At 43.1% G+C, this 21,347-nt stretch overlaps 1 protein-coding gene across 2 annotated transcripts in view; it reads right to left on the bottom strand.

The window, feature by feature from the left end:
* The window catches only part of MGLL (monoglyceride lipase), a 497,769-nt gene that overhangs the window by 79,231 nt on the left and 397,191 nt on the right, over positions 1 to 21,347 (bottom strand). For both annotated transcript variants that reach the window (XM_078661737.1, XM_078661738.1), the window contains exon 4: positions 993 to 1,129. In XM_078661737.1, the coding sequence (XP_078517863.1) occupies positions 993 to 1,129 (137 nt within the window). The remainder of the gene's footprint in view (positions 1 to 992; positions 1,130 to 21,347) is intronic.

The raw sequence follows: 21,347 nt of genomic DNA on the forward strand, positions 1-21,347 counted from the left end.
AAAATGCTCATTTTAACGGAGTCTCCGGGTCACTGATCAGTCAATTACATCACTGGTCCTCACCAAAAGTGGTTTCCTAGGCAACTGAATGCCGTCTTGAAGGACGGTGGGGAGCAAAATAAAAAAAAAAATGCTACTCCACCAGCCTCAAGCCACAACCACCCACCCTCCACATGGAAGATCTAATTATTCTCAACCAGCTCAGGAAGCAGTTTATTATATGGTCAATGCCTAATAAAAGATATAGGCCCAGTGAAATCTTTGAGAGATGCAACTGGCAACCTGGCAACATCAGAAAAACATACCAAAAAGGGAAAAGAAAATGAATAATTGTTCAAAGAAAGCAAAAAGAATCCTACTAATGAAGAAGACCCAAGGAATATGCTTCATGTATGTTTGAGAAACAACTTCAATGAAAAGTGAAATTAAGAGTGAGGCGCGCAGCGGTGTGGGTGGGTTGAGTTTGGGGAGTTATACTAGAATAGTCCAGTAGGGGCACTTGTGAGCAGCGCGCTACTTTAATTTTCTTAACCACTTCAAAGGAACTCTCTATAGATTGTCCCTGTTTCTAGAAGTTGGGAGTAGACGAGACAAAAATGCAGAATAGTATAATGATGGTTCATTGCAACCCAGGAAGGTACACTAAAATGATGTTATTGTTGCTGTTTTGTAATAAATCAGACTAATATGAGGAATGTAGCATGAGCAGCTTGCAGACCAGCAGACTGTGAATTTCCCCATTTGCTATGAAAGATGAGAGAAGGAATGCGCCGCGCGACAGCTGCTGAGCAGTGAAATGAATATAAAAATACACAATAATGGCTGTGCGCGCAGCCGCTAGCCATTCCACTGTTTTTATGTCTAATAAGCCATAGTGTTGGGACTGTGCTGATTATTATGTTCCATTGTCTTCCACAATCCAAAGGACTAGCCGCAGATGTGTTCGACTGCAGCTGCCACATGAGATGCAAAGGCTTAAATGAGCCGCTTACCATGGAGTGGCCGAGGATGAAAAGAGGTAATCCGGGGTGCTCCTTCTTCATGAGGTCGATGTGCTGTAGGCTGTCTCTGACGAACACCTGGAAATCAGACACTACCATGCGGTCTCCTTCGCTCTGCCCATGGCCGACTGTGGGGGGAGTAAACAAGCAGACTTAAATCACAGAAGACGGGAAACAGAAGAGCTCCCTTAAATCACAGAATATGGGACACAAACAGTTCACTTAAATCATAGCCTATACTAAACAAAACAGCTCACTTAAGTAACAGAATATGAGCAGCAAAAACATCACTTAAATCATAGACTGTAGTAAACAAAACAGCTCACTTAAATCACAGAATATGAGAAACAAACACTTCACTTAAATCCCAGACTGTAGCAAAGAAACCAACTCGCTTAAATCACAGAATATGAGAAACAAACACTTCAGCTAAATCACAGACTATAGTAAACAAAATAGCTCACTTAAATCACAGAATATGAGAAACAAACTCTTCAGCTAAATCACAGACTATAGTAAACAAAATAGCTCACTTAAATCACGGAATATGAGCAGCAAAAACATCACTTAAATCATAGACTATAGTAAACAAAACAGCTCACTTAAATCACAGAATCTAAGAAACAAACCAGCTCACTTAAATCATAGACTATAGTAAACAAAACAGCTCACTTAACCCGTTGGCTGCTGCCGTCGGCCAATAGCACTACCTCGCTGGTGCTGCCGTCGGCCAATGCCGACGCGACCGCGCCCGTTTTTTAAAACGGCCGCACTGCCGCAAAAAAGCGGAAGCAGCCAACGGGTTAAATCACAGAATATGATAAACAAACACTTCACTTAAATCACAGACTGTAGCAAACAAACCCACTCGCTTAAATCAGAGAATATGAGAAACAAACACTTCAGCTAAATCACAGACTATAGTAAACAAAATAGCTCACTTAAATCACGGAATATGAGCAGCAAAAACATCACTTAAATCACAGACTATAGTAAACAAAACAGCTCACTTAAATCACAGATTATAGGAAACAAACCAGCTCACTTAAATCATAGACTATAGTAAACAAAACAGCTCACTTAAATCACAGAATATGAGAAACAAACACTTCACTTCACTTTAATCACAGGCTGTAGCAAACAAACCAACTCGCTTAAATCACAGAATATGAGAAACACTTCACTTAAATTCCAGGCTATAGTAAACAAAACAGCTCACTTAATCACAGAATATGAGCAGCAAAAACATCACTTAAATCACAGACGATAGTAAACAAAACAGCTCACTTAAATCACAGAATCTAGGAAACAAACCAGCTCACTTAAATCCTAGACTATAGAAAACAAAACAGCTCACTTAACCCGTTGGCTGCTGCCGTCGGCCAATAGCACTACCTCGCTGGTGCTGCCGTCGGCCAATGCCGACGCGACCGCGCCCGTTTTTTAAAACGGCCGCACTGCCGCAAAAAAGCGGAAGCAGCCAACGGGTTAAATCACAGAATATGATAAACAAACACTTCACTTAAATCACAGACTGTAGCAAACAAACCCACTCGCTTAAATCAGAGAATATGAGAAACAAACACTTCAGCTAAATCACAGACTATAGTAAACAAAATAGCTCACTTAAATCACGGAATATGAGCAGCAAAAACATCACTTAAATCACAGACGATAGTAAACAAAACAGCTCACTTAAATCACAGAATCTAGGAAACAAACCAGCTCACTTAAATCCTAGACTATAGAAAACAAAACAGCTCACTTAAATCACAGAATATGAGAAACAAACACTTCACTTTAATCACAGGCTGTAGCAAACAAACCAACTTGCTTAAATCACAGAATATGATCAACAAACATCACTTAAAGCATAGACCACAGTAAACAAAACAGCTCACTTAAATCACAGAATATGGGACACCAACAGGTCACTTAAATCATCAACAGAATGGCTCACTTCAAACACAGAATATGGGAAACCAAGACAGTTCTTTAAAGAAATCACAGTATGTGGGAATCACAGAATATGAGCAACAAACACATCACTTAAATCATAGACCATAGTAAACAAAACAGCTCACTTAAATCACAGAATCTAAGAAACAAACCAGCTCACTTAAATCATAGACTATAGTAAACAAAACTGCTCACTTAAATCACAGAATCTAGGAAACACACCAGCTCACTTAACCTCATTGATGCTGCACATATTCATCTCCTGTGCTGAAGGTCAATGGAAACGGGTGTGGTCATGACGAGCTCAGCTCGTCATGAGCACAGCTCCACTGTGCCTCATGACGAGCTGAGCTTGTCATGAGCATGGAAGGGGTTAAATCATAGATTATGGTAAACAATACAGCACATTTAAATCACAGAGGATGGGAAACAAACAGTTCACTTAACCCCTTCACTGCGGCGGCTATTCCGCTGCAGTGCTAAGGGGGCGGGGCGGCCGCACGGCGCTCCCGTGCTCGTGACGGAACCGCTCCGTCACGAGCCTCGGGTGAGCTGTGCTTATGACGGAACGGTTCCGCCACGGCCCCGCCCGCCTAATAGAACGCTCAGCGTAGGCGCGGAATTCGCGCCGCGCAGGCGCGGCGAGCGGGCCGTGACGGAACCGTTCCGTCACAAGCACAGCACACCCGAGGCTTGTGACGGAACGGTTCCATCACAATCATACAAGGGGTTAAATCATAGACTATAGTAAACAAAACAGCTCACTTAAATCACAGAATATGTGAAACAAACAGTTCAATTAAATCATAGATTATGGTAAACAAAACAGCACAATTAAATCACAGAATACGGGAAACAAAACAGCTCACTTAAATCAAAAACTGGTAAATAAAACAGTTGACTTAAATCACAGAATATGGAAATCATAACAGCATGCTTAAATCACAGAATATGGGAAACAGAATAGCTCACTTCAAACACAGAATATGGCAAACAAGACAGTTCTTTAACCCGTTCCGTGCTCCCGTTGGCCAACGGCCGACGATAGCACTCCCTCCCTTGTGCTGCGAACGGCCAACGGCCGTCGCAGCCCCGCCCACCTTTTAGAACACCCGCACCACGGGGGAATTGCCGCTGTGGTTAAGGCGTTAAATTACAGAATGTGGGAAGCACAACAGCACACTTAAATGACAGCATATGGGAAACAAAAAGCTCACTTAAATCAAAAAATATGGAAACAGAAAGCTCACTTAAATCACAGACTATGGTAAACAAAATATCTCAGTTAAATCACAGAACATGGGAAACAAAACCGCTCATAATCACAGACTATGGGAAACAAACAGCTCACTTAAATCACAGAACATGTGAAACAAAATAGTTCACTTAACGGCGGCCGTTATTTCTGCGCAGTGCGGGCGTTCTATAAGATGAGCGGGGCTCTGGCCAATGGAGGTAGTGCTCCCGTCGGCCAATGGCCGACGGCAGCACGCAACGGGTTAAATCACAGAATATGGTAAACAAACCAGCTCATTTAAATCACAGGATGTGCTGCACATAAATAGTTCACTTAAACGTAGAATTTGGGAAACAAAATCAACTCACTTAATCACAGAAAATGGGAAACAAAACAGTTAATTTGAATCACAGTGTTTAAGGTACAAAAACAGCTACAATATTTTAAACTCAAAAGTTGGGAAAGAAAAGAGCTCCCTATAATAATTTAATATGGGAAAGAATAGCAGCACCGAAACTGACAAAATAACCTTGCTTAAATCACACAATATGGCAAACAAACACAGCATATTTAAATTAAAGAATAATGGAAACAAGATCAGTATATTTCACACAGTATAAGGGGAACTAAACCATTATATTAAATCATAAAATCTGCCAAACCACACCATGGGATTAAATCTTAATATTTCGTTGGGAAGATGAGCTCATTTAAAACAGAGTATCTAAGAAACAAAAATAACTCAAATCACAGGGTTTAGAAACTAAAATAGTCTCCTCCATACATTAGCTCTCTTCCCTTCTAAAGGTAAACAAAACAACTCTAAAGAGCTAGTGTCTGTTATAAAAACTAAAAAAGTAATCAAATTAGTACAATGCGTGGAGCTCCACTGACGAAGGAGTGGCGCGGGCCAATAATGTCTGGTGTAGACCTTCGGCTTTAACGTTTAACGTTTCAACACTGAGTGGGTGTAATGTTCTAATAGCATTATAGACCATCGATCTTGGTCGATTCTCTTTGTTGAAGGCCCTGTCCTTCCCTATAACCAGGGCTCAGAGTCCTTAACAAGCGTTTTAGCACTCGGCAGTGGGCTATAATGCTATTTTAATAAAGATTTGTAAAAACATAAAGAACTCAAATGTAATCCCACAGAGTCAAACGGGAAAGATAATGAGATCCATTTCGCAGAACAAATAACATCCATTGAGGATTTCTTTGAATGATCAATACCTGTGATAGTAGGTTTTGTGAAGACTTTGAAGGAATGGTTCTGGTTTATCTAATATGTCTGTCAGAACGCTTCAAAGTGCTGTAATGGTGCATTTGATTTTGTTACATACATTGGGTCCAATTCACAAAGATATCCTCCAGAAAAAATACAATTTACTTGAGAACATTTCAGATGTGCTCCTTTCAACTCAAAGTAGGTAGCATAGTCACAAAAACCTGCACAAGACAAAAAGATACCTGTTGTCGGATTCATAAACCTTTTTCTGTAAGAATTTGTGTCCTACTCCAAGCTTACGAATGACTTTATGATGTATCTACAAGAGCAAGACATACACAAAATGAATTTTGTCTCCTTGAGTAAACATATTTTCTTCCTGGAAATTCATGAATACGTCACTTCAACGCCTGGAGTAAGATGCAACCATCTTTGAGAATTAGGCCCACTGTTTAGCAAATCCTTAAAAATGTCATTTGCGTATGGCTTTAACCCCTTGGCTGTGGCGGTAATTCCGCCGCGGCGCTGGGGGCGTGGGGGGGGTAGCGTGGCGCCGCCATGCTCGTGACAGAACCACGCCGTCATGAGCCACGGGCAGGCTGTGCTTATAACGGCGTGGTTTCTTCATGACTCGCACGGCCGTGACGGTCTCGCCGGCCGCAGCATGACGTAACCACGCCGTCATGAGCACACGCCGCCCGTGTGCATACGAGCATCTGGACGACTGAAACTACAGCAGAAGATAGCTGTAGTAGTCTTAGGGTCAGATGTATCAACATTGCATTTTGCGAGTCTATAATAGCGAATTTTCCAATTACAGAAGTGCAAAATGCAATGTATGTAGCTTTGCAAAAAAATTTGCGATTCCTACATATTCCTTAATGCCATTCGCAAATTGTGATTCGCTATTAAGGAAGGCCTTCCCAGATGCTGTCTGCGTTCCGACCGGCTGACATATGGGAACCCTTCTTGGAATGGACGCGGTTGGCCACGGCCCAGGCAGTGCAAGTTGTGGGTTCTGTAGATTAGCATGTGGGACTGGTGGAAATGGAATGATGTTATCTATGTTAATGTGGGATGATGGCGCAGGAAATTGCAATGCCCGAAGGATGATTCAGTTGTCACTATACATATGCAACATATGGTCAGAAGGGATCACTATGGTATACTGCTTAAGTTAATACCATTTGCCTCCTATCACTATATATTGTACTGACGTTGTAATATGTATATGTATCTAGTATGCAGAAATACTGATATAGGCAACTAGACTATATGTTAGGAAATGGTGAATAATGTCTTAACCTGTACTAAATGATATGTTCGTCCTATGACTGGCTACTGGTTGGCACAAATGCCTCTTTTGTTATATAATATGTTGGAAAACCAAAAAAGACAAAAAAAAAAAAAAGGAAGGCCTTCCCATTCATGGGAAGACATTCACAATTAGAGATCACCAAATTGGTAATCGCGAACGCGATAGGGTGCCAAAAGGTCACCCTGATGCACCCCCAAAAAAGGTAAGTGTGCACATATGCGCTGAGGGTATGTGCATTTTTCTAGGAATTTGCAAATTACCACCAATTTGAAGTTGGTGATAATTTGCGATTCCTTAAAGCTAGGTTGCAATTGTTTGCTGCTTTCTGCACTGCAAATTTCAGGAATCGCAAATTGAGATTTCCTATATTCATTCGCAAAATAGGTAATCACAAAAATTGCGATTCCCTATTTCGCGAATGCCTTTTGGGATGATACATCCCAAAAGGCTTTTTACCATTCGCAGATGGGCCGATTCTGCAAATCCGTCCATTTGCGAAAGGTAAAACGCTTGATACATCTAGCCCCTGGACTGTTCTGAATATCTCCCAGTTTGCTCCATAATTTATGAATTGGACTGATCTATATATAGTTACTTTGATCTATTAAACAAATTGAAGAAAATCGATCTTCAAAAAAAACCTCAAGAAAATCCTAAATAATTACAAACCAATAACTTTCTATTTTTTTATATTAGTTTTTCACTCATCTGGTTCGCAATGGTCCTTTTCAAATTAACTGGCACATGCATCAAGGTAGGATTTTGCGATTCCTTAATTGCGATTATTAAGGAATCGCAAAAGCCTTGCGAGTCGCAATTAAGGAATGCCTTCCCATTCATTCCAATGGGCCTGCAGGCACATAGGAATGAATGGGAGATTGCATGCGCAATTTGCGAGTACCAGTAGGTACTCGCAAATTGCTCATGCAATGTCAAGGGTGCGAAAATGACACCCTGTTGCACCCCTGAAATTGATCTGTGCACAAATGTTGTGTACACGTAACCTACGACTTTGAAAAATGCACATTTTTCAAAGTTTTTGCAAATTACCATGAAGTTCAACTTCATGTTGATTTGCGACCCCTAGTAGTGAAATCGCTACTTCAAAGTGGTTCTTGCATTGCATTTAAGGAATCGCAAAATGCGATTCCTTAAATGCAATCGCAATTTGAGAACTCGCAATTAATTGCAAATTCTCAAACTGCGAGGGCCTTGACACGATGCATCGCAAAAGCTAATTTTGCGACCGCAAACGGCCGATTTTTGCAAACGGTCGATTTTTGCAAATCGCACCGTTTGCGATCGCGAAAAGCTTTGCCGCACGTGCCTGTAAGTTTTTATCTCGAACTTCTAAATTTCCCTTACCAAGTAGCTCTAAATGATTTATTAGCATACAAAATAGAATTCTTGCCTGAAGGAAATGGAGGCAGGTGGTAGGTATCTGTACCTAGAGCTGACATGCATCAGACATTTGCCATTTGCCACATGGAAGGAGTTGCTGAGCTGTTTGTTCGGGGTTTGAGAGCATATCGCTAGTCTCTCACTTCTAGGTGCTAGGCTTGTTAACGTCTCAGAATGCTCTCTGGACCATATTCAATTATAAGGTATCCTACTTACTTTGTCACCTTCGTGGGGGTCAGCGAACAGATCACTTTTAAAGTGTGACAGGGCAACTGCTACCTGGTGAAATTGAAGTGTATGTCCTAACATTTGCTGTGTTCATGTGACTACCGATAAAAGAATTAAAGAGCAATTTACAAGGACAAGTGAGTGCCCTAACACACCACTTATAAAAAGTACCAGCTTACCATGTAATAGGTTATTAGCAGCAGTGGCATCCTCTTCTCTAGTTCAGTGATAAAGCAGTTTTTTCTAAAAGACACTTTGCTCTTGAGATAGCCTCAAACAGCATCAATAAGTGCCATCTCTCCTGAAAGATACCGCTCTGCATCAGACTGCCAGGGGATTATTTTGATATGTTCAAAGTTTTCAAGTGAATCTGCACTGAGGATAATTTTAGACTGACTGCATATGAAAGCTGAAGGCAGTTAATGAAAGAACCTTCCTCTGAGGGATCACCTTAGACAACCTGCATAAAATCTCAATTCAGCTAAAAAAAACACATTTCCATAGCAAAAGGAACGGTTTCGCTTATAAATGAATGGTTGTGTCTCACTATTTCGAACACCATTATTTCGGGCTAAAGCCAAGTCTCACATTTTTGCTGCTTCCTGCACTGCAAATTTCGGGTATCGCAAATTGTGATTCCCTAAATGCATTTGCAAAATAGGTAATCGCAAAAATTGCGTTTCCTTATTTTGCGCATGCCTTTTGGGATGATACATCCCGAAAGGCTTTTTGCCGTTCGCAAATGGACTGATTCTGCGAATCGGACCGTTATCAAAAGGTAAACCGTTTTATAGGCCCCTGGACTGTTCTGAATATCTCCTAGTTTGCTCCATCATTTATGAATTGGGCTGATCTATGTAAAGCTACTTAGATCTATAAAACAAATTGAAGAAAATCCATCTTCAAAGAAACCTCAGGCAAATTCTGAATAATTACAAACCAATAACTTTCTATTTTTTTATATTCGTTTTTCACACAATCATTTATTTTGCGCTCTCTCTTACATTCACTCGATCACTCTCTCCATATAGATATATATGTGTGGTGATATTTTTTTGCATCTGCCAGGAGCGCGATACAAGGACCCGCCCTGCAAGTGTCCTGGGACTTGTTGGCAATGCAACGGACTCCAATCAAGGTATTGATTGACCCAGGACCGCCTCGGGAACGGCCAGGCAAGTGGCCACTGTCAATGGCAGCCTGTGACCTCATGGGGAGGCGGGTTGATTCCCTCCGGCTTCATGGCCCAGTTTGTTCTGACTCTTGTGGCTTGGGCGTTGGGTACCTGAGGGACCCTCTTAAACTGTTATTTTAGGAGTCACCAGCTGCTACACGGCCCCCCCTTGGCTGGGCAATCCCGCCGCTCACATGAACAGTATTTGTTCCTGCTGCTCATGGGCGTCCGCAGAAATTTTTCCAGAGGGGGCAAAATGTTAACGTCACCACCATCCTCTGACATGATGTGTGCCAGGCGGGGCACGAGAAACACTGGGACGCAGGAGGAGCCTTGTAGCTCTGAATGCCCCTCTTGCTATTTTACAAGCTCTCTGCACTTCCTAGGTCATTCCTGTCCACGTGACATGCTACCTCGATGGCACTGCTGAGCTCCATAAGTATTCCTCATCTATAGATTAAGTATTCCTCATCTATAGATATTCTGTGTAATATGTACACCATGTGCACTCATATCTATCCAGGTGTGTGCAAAGAGCCACAGAGACTGCTTCTGGGGTAGTTTCCAATTCAGCGCCAAGACTTCACCCACGTTATAGTTAAAAATTAGCATTTAAAAAAACCTTAGAAATTCACTGAAAACACCATAGGTTTCACACACGTTACAGTTAGCTGGACATTTCACTAATACAAAACCATTGAAATTCCCCCGTTATAGTTAACTATAACTCACGCGCTCGCAATGCACTGCTGAGGTCACATATTACATCACTCATGACATGGCCAGTGACATCACTGATGACATCTCAAATGACATTACTGATGACATCATCCAGTGAATGTGTGTTTCTGAAAAATAAATATTTTTTATATATGTATATCTAAAGGTCGTCGGTAGAATAAATGGGTAAATAAGTGTCGAAATTGATGTTTAAGAAAAAGGATTGCATAACTAACTTAAGTGTATCTTACTGAATACATGTATTAGCGAGTAATGTTTAAATATGTAAATAGCTGTATCAGTGTCTCACTTTGTGTATAAGTGGTTGCAAGGGTTGGTGAGTAGCTACATGAGTGTATATGGGTTATTCGTTTTTTTGAGTATCAGAATGAGTGTTTGTATGGTTTGGTGGGGGTATTACTTAGCGCATAGATGCATGAATGGGTGACTCACTGTATGTGTTTTGAAGACAGCATGTGTGCAGGACTGTATGGGTGGATGCGAGTGTATATGGGTGTGTTAGTGAGTGAATGACTGTCTCAATAGTATCTTTATGAGTTATTACATATGTTTTAATCTAGTATATATGAGTATTGATGTATATAAGTGAGCATATGTGAGAGTGACAGATTGGAAGAGTTCCTGTATAAATAAGTATGTGTTTTTATAAGTGATTGTTTAAGAGAGTAAGTATGTGTATGTTTCTGTAGAAGTTAGTGTAGTGGTGGGTGTATAGCTGTACATGCAAGTAAATGGATGTTTGATAGTTTATTTGCATGTGTGAGTATGTGTGTGAGTAACTATAGATGAGTGTCGGTGTGTCATTAGATGTAGAGGTGTATGAGTACACATGATGAGTGAGTACATGTATGAGTGCCTATATAGAACTGTTTGTGAATGAGTGTATGTGTATGTAGAGGTTTGAATTACTGATGAGGTTGTTCTAACTGGTATTGGTATCTCCATTGTTTTGAAAATGTTAGTTTCTATTTTTGAATGTGTGTGTGTCAAAGGTTATATTAGGGTGAGAGGAGGACTGCCGCTCTGTCACAAGGATGATGTCATCAGTAATGTCATTTGAGATGTCATCAGGGATGTCATGAGTGATGTCACTAACCATGTCATGAGTGATGTAATATGTGACGTCATCAGCAGTGCATTGCGGGCGCGCGAGTTATAGTTAACTATAAAAGGTGAATTTCAATGGTTTTGTATGAGTGAAATGTCCAGCTAACTATAACGTGGGTGAAACCTATAGTTTTTTCAGTGAATTTCAAAGGTTTTTTAAATGCTAATTTTTAACTATAACGTGTGTGAAACCTATGTTTTTTTCAGTGAATTTCAAAGGTTTTTTAAATGCTAATTTTGAACTATAACGTGGGTGAAACCTATTGTTTTTTCAGTGAATTTCAAAGGTTTTGTAAATTCAAATTTTTAAATGTATTGTTATATTTTTTTATACTGATTTACATTATTTTAATTATTTATTTTTAGATTTTTTTTTTAATTACATATTTTTTATATGAATTTAAAAAAAGGTTTTAAATTATTGAAATTGTAATTTATTTTATTTTTTTATTTATATATATTTTATATAGCAGGCAATGATATCCTATGGAAGGAAATTCAAGTTACTGTAACTACGATTATAATTACTTTTCAGGTTCAGTAGTGGGCTGAAAGAGGCAGCACTGAGGTCTCTCCTGATAACAGGTGAGTAAATCGGAATACGTACTTCGGCTGATTTTAGAGGAATGTTTTGCTCAATTGTCAAGGAAGGGGGCAGGGCCTGAGGACATATGTGTGCAAACACGCCCTGTGGTGCGTTTTAGGTTGGAGAATATATTCAATTCTGAGCTCACCTGTGAGCCAACTAGCCCATAAGGTACCTCCAGTTTGCGCCAGAGAGCTGCGCGTAGAGAAGTGTTCAGAGGGCACGCCCCCTTTTTACAATACTCTGCAACGCAGCTCCGTGGCACTTACTAGAGGTACCTGTTAGACTAGTTGGCCCCTAGGGGACCTCTGGATTGAAGAGGAATATATTCCCCAACCTAAAACGCGCCACAGGGCATGTTTGCAAACATGTCACCTCAAGCTCCGCCCCCTACCTTCACCACTGTGCAAACATGCCCCGTAACGCGTTCTAAGTTGGGGGACTAAGTCCCCTTGCATACTGGGGGTCCCTGGGGCCCAACTAGCACACCAGGAACCTCCAGTATGCGCCAGGGGGCTGCGTTGCAGAGAGGTGTAAAAAGGGGCTTGGGCTCATTACACCTCTCTGCAACACAGCCCCCTGGCCCATACTGGAGGCTGCTGGTGGGCTAGTTGGCCCCCAGGAACCCCCAGTATGTAAGGGGAATTACTTCCCCCTCTGAAAAAGCACCAGGGGCTGCGTTGCAGAGAGGCACAAGATGGCTGCCAACACTTCCTGGTTTGGAGTGTTGACAGCCAATTAGCATGCAGCTCGTGCTTGGGAAGGTACAGAGTACAGTAAGCTTACCGTAACACCTCCAATATATACTTATGATTTTACTTTTGATTTTCTCAGGAACTACTGAACGGATTTACACCATTCAACAAAAAGCATGATCTGCGAACAGAACTCTACCTTTTTGCCAAGTTTGGTGTAATTCCGTTCAGCCGTTCGGGCTGTAGCCCTGGCTTAAGGTCCTATGGAAAATTGCATGGGGAAAACATGTTTTGGGACCCCCCCTTTTTTCTCGGCCCCCGCTGCACTAATCACCCCCAAACTTTCAGGGAAGGAGCGGGCGAGCAGGCCATTTTCTTGGAGAAATTCGAGAAGATTCGTCCACCGGCGCCAAAGTTATTCCAAATAGAATGTTGCGGATTTCCTATGGAAACTAGGTTTTAACAGTCAGAGCTGCCATCAGGTCCCCTCATTGGTTGCCTCTTGATCAAAGGATCCTTTTCAAGTCCCTCTACCTGACTCATAAGGCTTACTATGGCTTAGGTTCTGAGGGCATCAAGTCGATGTTTCAGCGATATGTCCCTAGCAGACCTCTCTGCTCCTCTAATAAAAACCTGTTAGCACTTCCCAAGTTCAGAAGTTCCCGGTGGGGAGGTAGGGCCTTCTTGTTGACTGTTGCCAGGCTGTGGAACTCCCTCCCGGAATAGCTTTCTGGTCAACCTTCTCACTCCATCTTTCGTAGGATCTTAAAAACCTGGCTTTTCTCACATACTTCAGTATGAGCGTGTTGTCTAGTCGGCTGCCTTCTCTTAGTTGCATCAGCGCCTTGACGCCCTTGGGCTTAGTTTGCGCTCTATAAATCCAATCCTCACTCACTTGTTTACAATGCATTGTTATTTACGGTGGCACAGAGATAAGTCAATGAAGAACTCTTACAAGGTCAAGATTCTGCCAAAATTTGACTTCTCCTATAAAGAGATCTGGTACAGAGTTATATTGCAAATAGGATGTGAAATGCTTTTGGAAGAACCCCAGTTTACAGTGAGTTTACACAGGCATCAAAAATACAAAAGGAGCTATTTTCACGTGTTTTATAACTTCAGGAATACAAAAATTCTCCAACCTTTGATATTTCAAACATCTGGTCCTCAATTTATTTAGTTGAAGAACAAATCAAAGGCTATGTTGACCATCCACGCACTTCATATCACACTGCCCTACATGGAAAAATAAAGCCTGAAATTCCTGCTGCTCATACGCCTAGGGCATGTAGGGAAAGTGAAAGACCAGGTACAGAAAGAAAAGGACCGGCTACAGATCGGGGAACTCATTTGACCAGAATCCCCTCTGGTGGAATCCAAGATGCTGAACCCCACCTACTGACATTGCGCAATAGGAAGCACTGGGGCTACTAATGCGTGGGATGGGGAAACATCTTTTATTATGAACCCGGAATCACGCTGTGCCTTTACAACGCTGGCAAAAGAACAAACGTGTTGTTACCACACACTCGTTTAGCATGCAAGTCCTTATAACGACTTGCTTTAGGGGGCGCATTGGTGGAGTGGTGTTGGATATTAAGTCCAACACCTTCCCTACTGTTGCGCAGACTGGAATTGTAATAGTAAATTATACTATTCCAAAGTCTAGCGCCCCACCAAGGCAAATCGTTGTAACAACTTGCTTGCTAAACGAATGTGTTGTAACAGCGGGTTCATTCTAATGCCGGCGTTGTAAAGGAATGCGTGCTAAACGCATGTGTGATTCAGTCATGCAGCCCTTGGAATGCTGATCGGCCTGGGAAGAGATCGGACTGAGGATTCCACGTAGGGTTTTAGTATACAGGAAGATTGGTGCTCTAAACTGGTAGCGGTGAAGTGGGGAATATGAAACACAAATAATATGGTGCTACTAGGTCGGGGGAAATCCAAAACAACCCCTGAAAGGAGTGGCGAGGGCCCACTCTGTAAATTAAAGCATAGGTCCTGTGCACACGTTAGGTTAGATTTTGATAAATGTCTATCAGAAACATTATAATGTTCAAGCAGGAAATTAAGACAAGGCCGACACCAATGGACGTTTTTCTTGGGTGAAATATAATATAAACCTTCTTCAAAGGGAACATCAAAGGAAAACCAGCCGACACGTGTTTCGTCAATCGGGCAGTAACCCGTGACTCTTCAGGGCTAAGAGTAACAAACTAAACATGGGATCGTGTGACCGGTGATATTTCCAACCCGGCCAGAGCGGGTTTCATAAATAAAGGGAAGGCCAGTAATACGCCTTCACCTGAAAAAGTGGACTCTTGGCCCACATAGTATTTCTAACATGCTTTTTCTCTGTTGCTCTAAAGTTTTAGTCCCTAACGACACGTCCTATTCTCACGTTTCCAACCATAAGAAAATATCTCATTTCCTTATGTGTACCACAGATTAACTGTGCACTTGTTTTCCAACATTTCTAGAACTTTTTGAAGTAGAAAAGAAAATGATGGGAACATGTAATGCCCACGTCCCCTTTATTCATTGTCATAACAGTGCTTGAGGTAAGAAGAGAGTAGTTGATAATGTACATCTTACCTTTATGCATACCTGTGGGCCCCTAGAAATCTGATATCATATGCAGCTACCGCCATATTGTGTTTTGGATTTTATTGTGAGGTTTCTCCTAGACTGCATTTATATTAATTGTTAAATGGGTTTTATCAGGTTTTTATGACGTGTACACTATTTTATTGGTATATAGCCGAAATAAACTAATTTGAGACAAAACCTGAAATTCTTGCTAATCCCCCACATTGCTCCGATGGAGACCCCGGGTTGAAAGAACCAGTGCCTTTCACCATTGCTAGATTTCATTGCTGTTCAACAGATTCCTCCTTCTGTGTTCTGTGTACCCCAAGGTCCTTTGATAACACACAAACTAACTCTGGCACTAAGATCAGAACATCCCAGAATCCCCTTCCTTGAGTTGCATAATATAGATGTCAAACTAAGCTTGCAAGAACCTAATTTACCGCATAATGTAATCTTCAATTGGCCAATGTGAATCATATGGACTATAGTTACCAACAGGTAAAGGAGGCTACTGAGGCCCACAAGGGGGCCCTTCTGGACCACTCGAACCGCGCCCAAGGCTGTCACAAGAGCATCCTTTAAAACGTATCTATCACAAACCCACCAATGAAAACAGCCCCCCTCAACCGCACAGCAAAAGCTAATAATATAACAAGTGTATTAGTAAAGGGCACTGCTCACCCACTGGGGCATCTTGACACTTAACCACAAGTATTTATAGTTTCCAAATCTATGTTTCTAATTTTATCAACCTCGGAAAGATGAAAGGCTGAGTGGACACGTAGAGATTTGAACCTGTGGCTAGGAGATCGAACTCAGGTTTCTAGGATGGATGAATGAGTCCACAGAGCCACCAGGCCAAGGCCTAATGAAACTCACTTCAGCTCCAGATGTTGTGTCCAACTAAATGATTCACTGGCCCAAGACATGTTAATTGATGAACCATTGACTCAAAACCAATACCTACGTTCCCTGCTAAAACATGCAATGATCTGCAGGTCACGTGTTCTAATTCCAACAAGTCTGACTCAGCGTTCCATCCTTCCTAGGCAGGTACATTGAGTACCAGTGTGTAGCAATAATATATGTTACTTTTTATTTATTTTACAGAGTTTTATATAGCGCAAACTTGAACCGAATCGGGTTTCAGATAACCCTGGGCGTAGGACTACGCTACGCTTGCAGAGCGTGCGTAGTTTGCGCAACTACATGCTACGCGAATTGCATGTAGCACAGTGCAAAAACACGTAGCGTAGCAGGCATTTTTTGCTTTCTCGTGGTCCTCATCGTCAAGTTGGCGACCGCGAGCAAAATAACATACCGGCGAGATTTTTTCCTCGTTCGCGATCAGCAATATCAAGTTGCCAATTGCGAGCGTGGAAAATAAACCTCAGGGCGAGATTCTCAACGCCGGGAGGTCAGGTTTCTCATTGCGAGTGGTCGGGTATGCTCGCGATGAGAAACTACCAGTCCGTGTTGAGAAAGCTGCCGCTCGAGTACAGATCTACTTGAGCGGCAGAAAACGAGCGCTTGCACTGTGCAAGATGCGGTTTGCAATGATTACACATTGCGGACAAGCATCCGGCACCGTGCAATCAGTGCGAACAGCATTTTCCCTACCGCACTACGCAGTTCGCTTAGCTACGCATAGCTTGCGTACTGGGAAGTGCATTTCGCGTAGCGCTACTACGCGAACTATGACCAGGGTTAGTTTCGGAGCGCTTGTCATAGTACCAGTTGCGTTACATGAGGACTCATTAATTTTTTGTTAGGGACGGGAAGATTAAGTGATTTTCCCAGAATCACAGGATGTTCAGCGTCATTGCCGAGACTCGAAACCAGTTCCCCAGATTCGAGGTCGACCGCCCTAGCCGTTAGGCCAACTCCTCTCCCCGTACTGTACAAAAATATGATTATTACTATTATTGTAAGTTAATATACTGCTGCCCTAAACACTCCTCTCCCCTGCACCCCTCCTTTCTATAAAGCAGCACGGATAAAGGTCGAGCAATAAAAATACGTTTAACAAGAAAAGAGTTCGGATAAAAACTCATTCCTTCTGGCTAACTCTGGAGAAATGTCTCCCCAGCGTTAGTAAGGCAATATTACTGCGATATTGAGTGCAGGCTGAATCGCTGCAGTTTATTGTTTATAAATGCGCCTCCAGGCCCAGTGAGGGCTAATGGTGCCGTTAAAGTGCCTCGACACTTGTTTAGTTTAAGAGGAAAGCATTTTTCAGTAATTAAGTAAGGGATCATTGCATCGACTGAAGCTCTAATGGACAAAGCTTTTGACAGTCTATTGACCTCTTTCAGGCCCTTGAGCGCGGCGCAGTCAGAGGAAGATGAAAGTGTATCACCCGAGTCTGCTGGGCCGCCATCTTTGCCTGGTCTGGCAGAGCACTGCAGTCTGCATTCCTCCAGATGCGGACAGATGTGTCAATACTGTGATAATGAAGGCACATCATTCAAATTTTACCTTCAAGTGATGGACAATGAAAATCCACAGCTGTGCTAAATAATCACAGCGTGTGCATGGCTCTTTGCAAGTCACAAACTCAGGAACGTTATTTGGCGTGCCAGGCAAAATGACATTTTGCCACAGGAATGCTCCCCCTCTACTAAGAAAATGTTTTTTTTCTGGGCCTTTTATGTTTACAAGACAGCCCTGAACGCACTGGAATTAGAACCTGCAAAAAGTGCCCTGGGCAATGTCTATGTTAGTGAAAAAAGGGACTGCCCCACATGCTACAGGAAGCCACTTAGCCAGTCACAGTAGAAAAATGGTTTGCACTGGACCACTAGGGTCCTGTTGGCAGTCTGGCACCCCAGAGACCGGGGTACCTCTTCTCCATTCCTGACCCTGATTCATTTTCTTATCGTGCTGTTCATCTCTTTACAGATGCAAGATTTAAAAGGGATGTATGACGTTTCAACGCATGCTTTTATCACGCATGCCTTTACAATGCAGGTATTACAACGCAAGTCGTTACAACGTCTTGCGTTGGGGGGCGCTGGATAGTGGAATAGTTTAATTTTCTATTCCAACTCCAGTCCCCGTGGATAGTAGGGAAGGTGTTGGATAGAAAATTAAACTATTCCCGATCCAACAGCGCCCTCCAGCGAAAGTCGTTGTAACGACTTTCGTTGTAATTCCTGCGTTGTAATGGTAGTGATTTGCTTTCCTTTCGCAAGGCCGTTAAGACCTTCTTGTTTCTCCAGCACTGTTAAACGTTAATTTTAAAATTTTCTGTTTCCTAGTTATGTTGTGTGGCTACCTTGTCGGGCGCCGGGACGCTCCTTCGCTGGTGCAGCTGCGCGCATTACAAATGCCATTAACATAACATAACATAACATAGTGCGTGGTAAAAGTTTAGTTGTAAAGGATGTTCCCCTTTAAAAGTGATCCCTTAGGCCCTTGAAGAAGCTTACATTACACAGGTCCCTTTTCCACCAATGATGACTACTGACATAGGATCGATTGGGATCCAATGCCTGAGGAAGGCCTTGATGCAGTTCTACCATTATACCATGATCGAAATATCATCCTACCTAAATATCACATTCATTTTATCGACCTTACTACTACATCGCAATCAGTTCTACCACTATATTACGCTCAAAGTATCATCCTACCAAAATATCATATTGGCTTTATCGACAGCATTGCTTCATTGCAATAAGTTCTACCACTATATCATGGTCGAAATATCCTCCTATCAAAATATCACATCCACTTCATCGACATTACCACTGCATTGCAATCAGTTCTACCAATATATCACAGTTGAAATATCATCCTATCAAAATATCACATCCACTTCATCGACATTACCACTGCATTGCAATCAGTTCTACCAATATATCACAGTTGAAATATCATCCTATCAAAATATCACATCCACTTTATCGACCGTATCGCTTCATTGCAATAAGTTCTACCACTATATGTGGTAAGTGGACTGTGGCAGCGTCCCTACCGCTTTTATAACTTAGCGCATCTGCGTGTAGCTCACATGCTTTGAGGCGCGTGAGCGTTTTATGCTTTTTTAAAAATAACTCTGCACATTATTTTCTCCTCACCCGGCTGGGAAGCACTGCGTGTTGTCAGCGCGTGAGCGTTTTATGCTTTTTTAAAAATAACTCTGCACATTATTTTCTTCTCACCTGGCTGGGAAGCACTGCGTGTTGTCAGCGCGTTGCGTGTGCCCCTCGCATTTTGCTCAGCTGAGCTCTGGTAGGTGGATTACGGAGTGCTGGACTCGTCCCTCCCTCCCGCCTCGGTCTGACGCCGGCGATTAGCGCCGTTTGAGCAGAGGGCGTGGAGGGTCCGAGCCAGGCACTTCCGGTAGGAACAGCAGCGCTCTAGTTGTTGGAACGCTGGGGGGGATATAAGGCGGATGTGCTGCCGTCAGCGCAGCGGACGAGCGCAGCGGGTGCGACGAAGGCGCGCCGGAGTTGCGCCTGAGTTAAGCCCGTCTGCGCCCGTCCGCGGCCGACTGCGGCCCAGGGCCAGACCTCTTGTCTCTTCTTCCTGTCAAGTCTGCTGGAGTCGAGATGACTTACTTCTCCTCCGCAGAGAGCTGCGTGGGCTTTGTCCTCACAGCATTGATGCAGGGACTAATGTGGGCTGCAGCCACTGTGATTATTTCTTCAACACAGATAGGGCGCTCACCACAGGCCAACATACTTTGTTATGTGGTCTACTAAATGTACGCTCTCTACGGAAACACTCCCTCGACATCCACGACCTTCTTACTGGGAAAAACTGGGATCTGTTTTTCCTTACGGAAACCTGGCTCGACCAAGACTCCATGCCGGAGATCATTGAGGCCGTCCCTGAAGGTTACTGCCTGCAAAGGCTAGACAGGCCACGAGGGAGAGGGGGCGGCATAGCCATTGTTGCCCGGCAAGAATATCAATGCCAGCTGGATCGCACTGTGATTGACGACAGTGAGGCTGGCGCCTTTTCTATTTCTATTAACGGCCGTTTTACCTTGAAAGGTCTGTTAATTTACCGTCCTCCAGGTTCCTCCACAGCCTTTGTTGAAAAATTAGTGGAAGGCGTCACTGAAGCGGCCTTACGTTCGGATAAATATCTGGTCCTAGGGGATCTTAATCTACATCTCGATACCCCTACGGACAGGGTGGCGAGTGAGTTATGCCACACGATGGCCAGCTTACAATTCGAACAGAAGGTGTCGCAACCTACCCATAAGCTGGGCCATCTTCTGGACCCAGTTTTTGCTAACTGGAGTCAGGTTGATGCCCAAGCCCCGATTCCCATCGCATGGTCCGATCATCTCCTCGTCCCGTTCACTATTGAAACACAGGGACCTTGCCCCAACGACCCTCCCGCTGACAAATATCTGAGGCGCAGATGGACAGCGTTCTCGCAGGCCAAATTCAATCGGGCACTTACCGAGAAAGGTCATTTGGGGGGCGACGGGGTTGATGAAATTAATTCCAACCTGGACCAGCGTATTTTGGAAGCTCTGAATCAAGTAGCACCACTGGGAATGGCGAAATCAGGCGGCCGCGCGCAACGTTCGGCGCCCTGGTACAATGATAACTTGCGAACGGCCAAAGCTGCATGTAAACGCGCCGAAAGGCAATGGAGGATTACATACTCCCTGCAGGCTAAAACTGTTTACACGGATAGCAGACGCGCTTATCATGCTCTAATTAGGAAGGCCAAATCATTGTATTACTGCAATAAAATTGAGGAAGCAAAGCAGTCCACCAAGGAGCTTTTTTCCATCTATAAATCCATTGCAATAGGAAAATCCGCCACAGTTCCTAAGAAACTTTGCACTACGGAGGGCTGCAATCGAATTGCGGAGTATTTTGCAACCAAGGTCTCCAACATCTATAACTCCTTCCCCCAGAGGGCAGACAATGGCCTTGCCTCCCTGGAATCCGCAAGAACGGAAGGGGAACATCGGCTAACCAGGTTTGTCACTCCTTCCACTACGGAGCTTCTCCGCATTTGTGGATCTATAAAATCTGGCTCCCCTAGAGACCCGACCACTCCTAGTCGGTTAAAGGATAGCTTGCCAGTTCTAGAGCCCTATGTACGTC

The sequence above is a fragment of the Lissotriton helveticus genome, chromosome 9 (assembly GCF_964261635.1).
Source record: "Lissotriton helveticus chromosome 9, aLisHel1.1, whole genome shotgun sequence".
Lineage (NCBI taxonomy): Eukaryota > Metazoa > Chordata > Amphibia > Caudata > Salamandridae > Lissotriton > Lissotriton helveticus.